This window comes from Cupressus sempervirens, chromosome 1 (assembly GCF_028749045.1).
Source record: "Cupressus sempervirens isolate cs-2001-9-10 chromosome 1, ASM2874904v1, whole genome shotgun sequence".
NCBI lineage: Eukaryota > Viridiplantae > Streptophyta > Pinopsida > Cupressales > Cupressaceae > Cupressus > Cupressus sempervirens.
In genome coordinates, this window is record NC_143118.1 from 159,099,451 (window position 1) to 159,110,799 (window position 11,349).

Consider the following 11,349-nt stretch of genomic DNA (forward strand, 5'->3'; position numbering starts at 1 on the left):
ATACTCCTTTATCTAAATCTTTACAAAATTTGATGACAAAATTACTTAATGCTAACATCATTAAGCTTCCCACAGTTATACCATTAGACACTAGCAAACCTCTTCCTATTCTTATGATTCCAATGTTTATAGTCACTACATATTCAACCTTGTCATGACACTGAAAGGTGCTACTCTTTGAAGAATATTATTTAAGATCTTATTGGTGTCAAGGCTAGATCTATTAACACTACTATTACCAATGGAAACAAATTTGTGGTACCTCCTATTTACAATTTGCAAATTTACACCAATCCTTTACCATCTTAGTCTACCAACACTATGGCCCAACCTTCTTCATCCACAAAACACACAAGTTATGATGTTAAAATTGAAGAATCCAATCATGATGTCAGTCATGCTGAACATGCCTAACCCAAACTTACACCTCATCCTCCACCTAAACCTCAATCTTAGTGACATCCAAAAATTTGTAGTACCTTTTATCATGCTAAGATGATTAAAGCACCTAATGAACCTCTTTACATTACTGCTAGGGTTGCTCATATACATTCTCATGTTGTCTTAGTTGACCCTTCTTATATGGTAAATGTTATAACAAAAGAACATATTTTTAGTAAATAATTACATTAGCATTTTTATGATTCATCTAAAGTATGAATTCAAACTTGTAATGGTGTTCTTTATCATCCACCTGGTAGTATATCTCTTCCTAACACATTTTGCAGTAAAGTTGTGGTTATTCCTACTTCCAATAAATTTCAAGTTAAGCTTGATATTCCTTGTCTTTCTTCCATACAAGCTATAGCTTCCCCTATGCATAAATGTCTTAAGTTTCCTGTGCATAACTCGGCACCAACACATCCTAATCATCGTATACATTCTTATCAAGACTTTAAGGCCCAGAAGATTTATGAACTGGGTGTGCCTAAGCTCCATCCTAGTAGTGATCTTTTATACCATCGATTCCTCCTTTTTTTAACCTATCCAGCGCCTTCTCTTGTTCCTATCCCTTAGCCTATTATTGTTCCTTTCAATATTCAATCGCAAGGACATAGGGACCAATGTCATTTGATCCTGCCCCAAATTAAGTATCTTCTAAAACTAAATGTTACTGATGTGCTTGTAATCATCATACAAAATATACCAAGATAAAGATAAAGCTTGCACTCATGTTTCCCAAAATGCTTTGTCATTCATATACCTCTTCTTTTGCATCTCTTTGATCGTCCTATGACTAAAATTGTATATAATGATGATGATAAAATTTGTATCTTGGATTCAATTCTAATTAATTTAGATGAAGATATCTTGATGACTTTATTGATGCTAGCAATAATATGCATGTTAGTAACTTTGGTGATTTAAATGAGACTACTAATATTGAATGATTTACCAAAATTACTCTCAATAATTATCAATCACTCCTAGTACTAAACACACTAACCTAGTTTCACAATATGGTCCTTGTTTGGAATAAGATATCGTTCCTTCTGATGTGCTTGGTATTTATCCTCTTGCAAGTTGCTCACCTTCCTTAAACATTATAGATGGCGGTGGGAACAATATGCTTAATTAGCTCCTCTTGGGAAGTGGTCTTTGTGTGTTTTTCAATTTTAATGTGATTCCCCTATAATGTGTTATTTGTTATATGTTATTTAGAGATTGCTCTAGACAATCCTTGTTCCCCTTTTAGCGCAAGGTGATAAAGTAATCAAACATATCATACTCATTCTTTTGTTTACCTACCTTCTTCTATATGTTGGTACATGTTGTGTTGGACATGTTTCATTATTCATAGTGCCTTGTATAGTCGTCTTGGGATGTTGTGACATGGCAACTCCATATTATTTTTGGTCTCTATGATGTCTAACCAAAGAGACTCTTCATAACTTTTATGTGCCTTTCCTCCCTTTTTTCATAGTTTTACTTCCTTTGAGGAATCATATATATTCCATATTTGACATAATATCACATATAATTATATGATAATATTGACCCCAATGTTTACCCCTCTTCTGCTCTATTCTTGTCATGTGCCTATTTCCCTTAATATGTCCTTATTTAGGGGCATTTCATGGTGGAAACATCTCTAGTAGATGCATGTATGCTTCTATTTAAAGCTAGTGCTTGTGTTGAGGCATTTCGCAATCACTTTAATGCGGGGACATGCACTCTAATAATATTTTGCACACATGCACTATGACTTTGCACATTTCGATCCCTTATTGGATTACCAACAATTGGTAAGGCCCAATCCCCACATAGTTGGATCCCTTATTAGATTACTAACAATTTGTAAGCCCTGATCACCAAACTTTTGGATCCCTCCTTGGATTATAAACAATCCTTGAGGTATGATCCCCATGTATGCCTTTTCCAATCCCTTGAGGATACACACATTCTAATATATGGATCATCTTTTGAATTTCCACTTTAGCAATGTGATTTCCTAAGGGAACATCCTTGATGGTTAACTAGAATACCACACGCTAGCCTATCAATTCCATCTTTTTTTGTCGCATGCATTTTTGTGTAATTTGCAGTAAGACAAATTTCACTAGGTGAGTTGATCACACTCGAGACAAGTTATTTTGCTTATCCTTATCCTTACCCTTAACAAAGTAGATTGTTGTCTTTGGTATTGTTTTCATGTCAACCTCTAAGCCACCAATATTAACATAACAATAGACATTTTTTAATTAAATTTGAGAGTTCTAATTGTTTAGAGATCTTTCCTTAAAAATAAAGCATTGATAAAGAGAACTACCTTTTTGTAATTCCAATTATGTCTCTATTGAAGCCACCTAAAATAAGAAGGGAGTCTCTACTACTAAAAAAAGAGAAATCTCATAAGATAGTCTTACAAGTTTATACATCTTTTTTCAATTGCTTCTTTATAAAAGAGATGGAAGACATGAAAACACACTTTACGATGAAAGAAAGCACCATGGTCACATTTTTTTTTTTTTTGGTGAATAATCCTTTTCAATTAATAAAATTTACTAAGATTACAATTCACAAAAAAGGGCCCGGGGATACAGGATCACCCCACGAATGAGTTCAAATGGCCGAAGCCAGAAAAAGCAACAAGGCCTCAGCCAGAACCTGTTAACTATTCATCAAAAAAACTTTTAAGCTGCCAAGACAGTGCCAGCAGAGGGAGGATCATCTTTACCATGGTTACATTTTAAACAAAATGTTGCTTGAATTTTTGGGGAGTCAGCTTGACTTTGCGTCTGGTTGGGTTGGCTCGTGTATGCCTGGAACAGTTTGTTGGCCCTCCTTCCAAGACTGTCTCAGTCCAAATCAGTAATAACAGAGATTGCAGCACACAGTAATATAAAACAATATTCGAACCAGATAATATCATTAATGTGATAAAAGTTCATATACAACTGAGTTCGGAAACAATAAAAAAACTACAAATCAATTGATAATTGATTCAATATTCTAATTTTAATCATAATATAACTATATAATCAACTGATAATTGATTCAGATTGTGTGATGGTTTTTAGCATTAGCATTTAAAGATTGTACTACATAATCAGATTGCAGGAGAAGAGAAGAATTGAAAAGAAAAAATAATCGCTTTAATATTATTTTATTTTATTTTTATGTTTATTTTACAGGCATTTGGTGCCTGAAGCACCACAGATACAGCCAGGAAATACATCACTAATGGAGGCCCTGCTCAGAAAAAAAGCTAAGAGCGTTTAAAGGCAGTACCCAGACCAAAATCAGAACCACGTTTCCACCAGATGTAGCTACAGACTTGGTTGGCCTAGGGGCCGAATTCCGACAGATACAAATCCTCAAAGCTTTTTTATGCTGCTAAGGATGATCTGCTCAGATTTCGCCAAGTAGTACTTATGATTGCATTAAAATATTTTTGGATCCCACTGTGAACACATTTTGTAATCTATAATCAAAATGTAAAAGAATAATTGCGGGAAAATTTATCTGCTGATTTTTTTCCTTGTAATTGTTTTCTTATATTCCAATGGTAGATTCAAAAATATAATACGAATCACACATTTTAAAAAAATCATACAATCATTCATAAACTGTAGAAATCTAATAAATTTACCAGCCCTACACATCACAAGTGAAGCTGCTGAGACTAATCAAAGAATGCAAAACTTTTTAAGCAGTTTGCTCATTAAAATTAGCAGTGTCTCATGTGGGGCAACAACCTTCACAATTTCAAAGGGTTCTCATTGAATTTCCTACCTCAATATGAAGCCCCAAAAGACAAAAGCTAAAAAAAATCTCATAGCAAGAATTTTGTATGAATAAGACATGATCCATCCACCTAATAAAGAGCACATTCCGGCATCTCTAGCTTCCACACCCTGCTCTGAACCTAAGTAGTCCAAAACCCTTAACACGTTAAAGTCCTAAATTCTTCATCCGAATCAGCAGGTCCGTTTTTGCCTCTTTCATCCTACATTCTTCCAACTCCACACTCTCTATCAGTTCAACTGTAGTTTTCCCATTTTCTTCAGTTAGTTGAGATGCTCAACAAACTATGCACCATGAATTAATACAGTTTCTTCATTCATCCGGAGAGGCGAATTCTTATCCTTACTTTTTGCATCTTCAAATTTCGCTACTATATTGCTCCCTAAAGTATTCATTCAACTCCCTACTAAACAAAATTATAAAAAAAGACGGCACAAAAGATAGGCAATAAAGGAAGTTTAAAAATATCAATATCTGATATTTTCCACTTCTGCATCTAGCATATTTAAGATTAGTCAAATTAATAGATGATGTGTTAGTTACTGGTTTTTTCTTATTTGGAAAATAGAACAGCAGAAACAAAGAAGATAAAACAAAGAAATAATATGCTATTCAGCTTGTTATTATTAAATAATAGATGTATATTTATAATAAATTGACCTACCAATATTCCTAAATTCCTGCTAAATAGATAGACAACAAACTATTTTATAATTAACAATACACATATAAACTCGACACTTAACTGGATATGAGAAACACATCTACAATTAGTCATTGCTCACAACTCAAACTCTTTGCCACATATGCAACACACATAATCAGATATAATTTATTCACTACAGTTGGAACATTAACTCTAACACCCCCACTTAATGTGACAACTAAAAAACATTATGTAAAAATTTGTTCTTTGAAAGATAATTCATAGACCAGTAAGACTTCCTCAAGTTCCTCCCACCTGTTGGTATAGTCACGCAGCTATCATTGATGTAGTGCAAGGTAGGAGAATCCCCATAGGAGATGTCCTAGCCCCCAGCAAATAACCACACAATAGAAGATAAACAACAATACAAGATTTGAAGCCAAGTTACAATAATTTATTCATAGATATAATTGACTACATGCAATGTGTTGGGCTGTAAGGCCTTCCTAGTTACGGCCAAATACAAAGCAAGTAATAGTTCCGCAAGATCCCTCAAGATCCAATCCAAACCTTAGCTAGTCTAGATCCATACTCTGGTAGAAACCTTCAAGGAAGATTCAACTGGTACTCACAAGGCCATCGAGCAATCTCCTTGTTTCCCAAGCCTCAGCTACTAGCTCTCTTCAAAATTTGCTCCTCTACCACCTCCTCTTCTCCTAGATGGATGAATAATGACTAAAAACTTCACCACAACCCATACTTATACCAATCTAAGCCACAAGTCGGCCCAGTATGCTACAAATTAAATATCCCTTACATTAACTACTTGAAGAGCCACAAGTCGGCCTCCAACGGAAATTAAATAGTAAATACCAAATGCCTTTAAAGGCTTACAACATTTATTAAATACATTAAAAACAATTAACAAAGACCCAAATAGGCCCACTCAACTCCACCAAAACCCTTAATCATGCAGGATAGCCAACTACCCCAGGATGCTCCTGCATCAATCATCCAACTTCGAAACACCATTTGCACATGAAATGCCTCATAATCCTTGTAAAGGTATGATGTCAAACTTTCAGATTGTCAAATCTCCTTGAACTATTGGACACCAATCCACACATGAGTGTCCCATAACCCCAATGAGGTATAGTTTCTCCGATCCATTAGCACCTCAGACTATTGAGCATCTATTTAACCTCTACTACATCCTTCCCTACATTCAAAACATTGGCTTCTTCAATATATAACATGACCTCCATCTTCATTGAAATCATCACCACCATCAAGATCTGGTGGTTCTTCTCCAGGCCTCATCTCCTTGATAGCTTCTTCTCTAGCACACACAATTTAATAGGAAGATGGCTTTGATACAATATTAGAAAAATAGAACAGCAGAAACAAAGAAATAATACACTGTTCCTACTATTCCACCTTGTTATTCTTGAATAATAGATACATATTTATATAATAGATTGACCCACCAATATTCCTAAATTACTGCTACGTAGATAGACAACAAAATACTTTATGATTGACAACACACACATGAACTTGACACCTAACTGGATATGAGAGACACGTCTACAACTAGTCACTGTTTACAAATCAAACTCTTTGCCACAAATGCAACACACATAATCAAATATGATATATTCACTACAGTTGAACATTAACTCCAACATTGCTTTCCTACACATTCAAGCATTTTGTTTGATCTTAAGCTAGTTTGTTTTTATGCTGACAAACTGTGAGAATTCATCTTTACACCCCCAGCTAATCAATTGCATTCCACGATGATACCACAACTGGATCTACAAACTGTCCCAATCCTAGAAAGAGCTCGTTTTAGCATAATGAATATACAGCCTATCTTTAAAAAGAATCACTTCTAAAATCTGAAATATATTTTTCTTCTTGGGTGTCTCTTATGTCTACCATTATAACTTCTACGCACTAATTTAGTAAATTGAAAAATGTTTGTGACAGTACACTTTGATCTGTTTGTGAAGTCTAAAGATTTTTAAGGAGTCCACAAGAAATCAAATCTTACGTTGAATGCAATGCTCAGACCCCCAATCTGCAGCAACTAGTGAAAGGTACCAGCAACTAAGACTAAAACAAATACCTCCATATGATCTATGAAATGGAAATAATACATCATACCTTGACTATTCATTATACAAACAAAACCAGAACAGGAAATACAAACAAAACCAGAACAGGAAAATTTTGAATGCTTGATTTTAAAGAGCAACTAAGACTAAAACAAATACCTCCATATGATCTGCGGAATGGAAATAAAACATCATACCTTGACTATTCATTGTACAAACAAAACCAGAACAGGAAAATTATGAATGCTTCATTTAAAAAAAAGGCTCTTACTCATGCTTAAGTTTCTTATGGAACTTGCAAAATCAATGGTTCATTCGATGAGGCTTACTAAACTCTTGTTTAAAAATCATTAATAAGCCTGCAAGATCTTTAAACAAAACCTGAAATACTGTGATTAAGTCTAGCCCGTCTCATGGCTCATAAGCATCCAATACCATTCCAAGCATACATGCATTAAATTAAGTAATGTAAAATAAACATTTAGAAAACTTTCAAAGAGATTTTCAACGAAATGATGAAAAAATAATCCTTTCATCAAGCACATTCCCTTTTAGCACACCCCTGAAATGGATGAGTAAACTCTTAGAGGAACAAAATCTTCTAAGAGCAATCGTTACCCAACTGACGCATCATAAGATAGTAGAACTTCTGAAAAACAGCTAAAGCTATAATGTCTCGAAAACCAGAGTCATTTAGGGTTGGATTAAAGCCACAATTAGGGTTCTCCGAAAGAAACTGTCACAGTAGACCAAGCATCGTCCTCCTAGCCAAGAACAGAAAAGACCCTGGCGCAACTTTCACAGAACAACATAATACCTCAAACTGAGCCTAGGCATACTAGTTATATAGTAAACCTCGTTAATCTGTCAGCGATAAAAAATTATTTCACCTCAACATTCAGAACCATCAGTAAATTCATCCAGAAATACATAATAGAGAACTATTTTTGCTTACCTAATGAAACCTCCATTCATCCGGAACTGCTTCGGCCTTCTTTCTCTTATTAGACCTTCTCAGTAAAACGCCACTTGTATCTTCGATACATAGCATTCACCTGTTTCTCTTGCTCTTGGGGATCAAGCCTCCAGGACTTAAAAAGCTCGTCTCCAGTCACGTGGCTAAAAATTCGAATATAAGGTCTATCCAAAATCATATGATAACCACGGGGTAAACTTTCATCCTCTTCAAGGAGAACAGACTGATACCTTTTTGGAAGAGGAGCGTCATGGCTTAAAGGAATAGGTTGATATTCTAAATTCTCTGCTTCCGGACTTTCTTTGATACCAAAGTTCTGCTCAAAATCCGAAGTAACAAGCAAGGTGGGTATATCCTTATAAAGCACAAAATCCCTTCTGTACTCTGAATTAACTATATTCTTTAAAAGGGTTGGAATCTGGTCCTGGGAAAAGCATGTTGCCCTAGTATGCTGTCCTTTCATGTGATAGAAGCTTTCAGCCCATTCCTCCGAAAATGGCCTGAAATATTTGCTCTTACTGGCCGTTTGAATTGTTTGCCTTTTTGCTTGAATGAGGCTCTCGAACTGAGGGATGAAGTAGTCAAGACCTATACCGATGGACTTACTTACAGGAAAAGTACGGTTAGCTGCTGCAACAGGCCGTTTTAAGTAATTTGAAGACGGCAAACTTCGAATCGTGATTGATACATTTGGTCTGATTTTACTGCTTTTAAATTTGTAAAGATTTGTGCCCTCAGACTTACCATATCTACGCGAGATGAGTCTAGGGTGTATCCATTGTTGATCAAGTGAAGCCCACGGCCTTACAGCAGGAACAGAGGAAATTGCTTTAGCCAAGGTACAGAAAGTTCTCGTCATTCGTTTGCACGAGAAATCCCAGGTATCATACAGAAGAAATGTTTCATATTTTCAATGGCATTGATAGAAAAGTAGGGTTTTGCATTAGTATTTTGGAGCTCCCTCGATATCTGTAAGGCGGAACCCTGTACGAAGGACTTCAATTTGGCATCGTTTTTGCGAGAACACCCAAATTTGAATTACATTGTAGGCCTTTCAAATAGAAGGAAAAGGAAAAGTTTAGTCCATTGTCAATGAATAATTATTAAATTAAAAAATATTTTGTGAGAGGGAGTCAAGTATTAAATTTAAGTTTTATATAAAAAAAAGTTGAGAGAGCGAGTCAAATATCAAATTTAAGTCTTACATAAAAAAAAGTTTGAGAGAGGGAATCAAATATAAAATTTGTCTTAAAGATTTGTAGGTCTCAACTAAAGCTTAAATATCTTTTGTACATAATGATATACATATATTTTAAGCTCTTTGACATGTACCTTGAACTTCTTCAAATGTGTTTATATTTTAGGTGCCTATGAATTTGAGCTACTTTATTGGATGCTATATTTAAATCTTTTCTGATTTTTTTTTGGCTAATAGTGATCTAAATAAACAAAGGAAAATTCATAAGATAAGTGTCATTAACATATGAATAAACAAAGGAAAATTCTCATTAGAATAAATAAGATAAGTGTCATTAACATATACAAATTATAAAATATCAATATTTATACAATTGAATTTTTAATTAGTTTATATCAAATTAATTTAAGTGTATTATTTTTCTTATTATTATTTATGAATTTGAGCTACTTTATTGGATGCTATATTTAAATCTCTTCTAATTTGCATTAGTATTTTGGAGCTCCCTCCTACGAAGGGCTTAAATTTGGCATCGTTTTTGCGAGAATACCCAAATTTGAATTACATTGTAGGCCTACCAAATAAAAGGAAAAGGAAAAGGAAAAGCTTAGTCCTTTGTGAATGAATAATTATTATATAAAAAAAAAACATTTTGTGAGAGGGAGTCCAATATTAAATTTAAGTCTTATATGAAAAAATAGTTGAGAGAGGGAGTCAGATATCAAATTTAAGTCTTATATAAAAAAATAGTTTGAGAGAGGGAATCAAATATAAAATTTTAGTCTTAAAGATTTGTAGGTCTCAACTAAGGCTGAAATATCTTTTGTACATAATGATATACATATATTTAAAGTTCTTTGATATGTACCTTAAACTTCTTCAAATGTCTTTATATTTTAGGTGCCTATGAATTTGAGCTACTTTATTGGATGCTATATTTAAATCTCTTTGACCTTTTTTTGCTAATAGTGATCTACTTTTTTTTCTATGTACTTATTGAAACTATTAAATAATATTTTCAACTCTTGTGTTATCACTTCACAAGAGATTTTATGTAATGATGACATTTGCATACTCGTGTCACTTTTCATTTAGTTTTGTGTTCATTTTTTATGAGTATCTCAACATATCAAAATTAAAATTGTGACCCCTACTCTATGGCACCTACTATCCTTTACATCTATAAGCATTTATCCCTTATTGCACCCATATGCTTTGCTTACACATCGACCCTATCCATAACATCATTGCACCTATCTATGTATATACTCTTTCCTACATTGATCTATCAAATTGTTAATCTTGGTCAAGTATATGGTTGCAAGGTTGAGTAAATATAAACTTATCAAATTTATTATTGGATCCTTATATGAAAGCTGCTCATTTTAGATATCCATTATGTTGAGGTTTATTTCACATCATGTACCTTAATTGGAGCAATAAAAAGAATTTTAGTTTCACATAAGCATTCTAGGAGCATATACAAGCCTGATGAATTTTTTTTATGTCTTGTATTGATTTTTCTATTAGTTGGCCTAGAAGAATGTGTCCCATGTTCACATAATGACAATGTTAAGGCATTCATGAACATTGTCAGTTAACCTTAAAATGCCAAAAGAAGTACGAGTACATAAGGTGAATCAGGCATAGTGAAGAGAAAAGTTTTACCATTTATTAAATCAAGTTTGTGAGTGAAGGACAAATCTATAATCATGTTGCCTCACTTTTCACCCTATAACCATTTTGCAAAAGTGGAGAATTTTGTGCCTCATTTAAGCCTAGGTATGTTTGAGGCTAGTTTTAAGTTCCCTTAGCTGGAAAGAGTCTTCATCGAATTTTTCATCTTTCCCTTCCCCCGCATTTCATAGCCAGGTGGTTTTCCTTTATGTTGTGAGTCTTACAGGTAGCTTAGTATCTAATCCAATGGAGATTCTTGCAACATGCAAAAATTATTCACAAAGCTGAGCTTGCTCATGGCTTATCATATTTTCAATGAAAAGAAGAAGCTTGTGGAAAATTGAAAATCGTCTTCTCCTCGATAGGTTTTCAACCCATGAAGGTGATTTCTCGTGAAGAGTAACAAATGATGCTTACAGATTCATGTAAGAAAGTAATGAGATATCTTATAGAAAATTTCTATTTTCACTTTGATATACTACCT

The 11,349-nt window shown here is 34.0% G+C and overlaps 1 protein-coding gene across 3 annotated transcripts; it reads right to left on the minus strand.

Annotated features, from left to right (window-relative positions):
* Positions 1 to 2,858: 2,858 nt before the first annotated feature.
* Positions 2,859 to 9,040, minus strand: LOC149576638 (uncharacterized). Of its 3 annotated transcripts, none has more exons than XM_089818669.1 (2): positions 7,970 to 9,040; positions 2,859 to 3,294 (listed from the first exon to the last, which is right to left on the minus strand). In XM_089818669.1, exon 1 carries the CDS (start codon positions 8,847 to 8,849, stop codon positions 8,019 to 8,021), a length of 831 nt encoding a protein of 276 aa, XP_089674795.1. In that variant the 5' UTR covers positions 8,850 to 9,040; the 3' UTR covers positions 2,859 to 3,294; positions 7,970 to 8,018. The 3 variants fall into 3 exon arrangements, with proteins under 3 accessions (XP_089674795.1, XP_089674787.1, XP_089674780.1); XM_089818661.1 differs by lacking the exon at positions 2,859 to 3,294 and adding an exon at positions 5,327 to 7,878; XM_089818654.1 differs by lacking the exon at positions 2,859 to 3,294 and adding an exon at positions 5,327 to 6,233 and having other exon boundaries at positions 7,970 to 9,038.
* Positions 9,041 to 11,349: the final 2,309 nt, after the last annotated feature.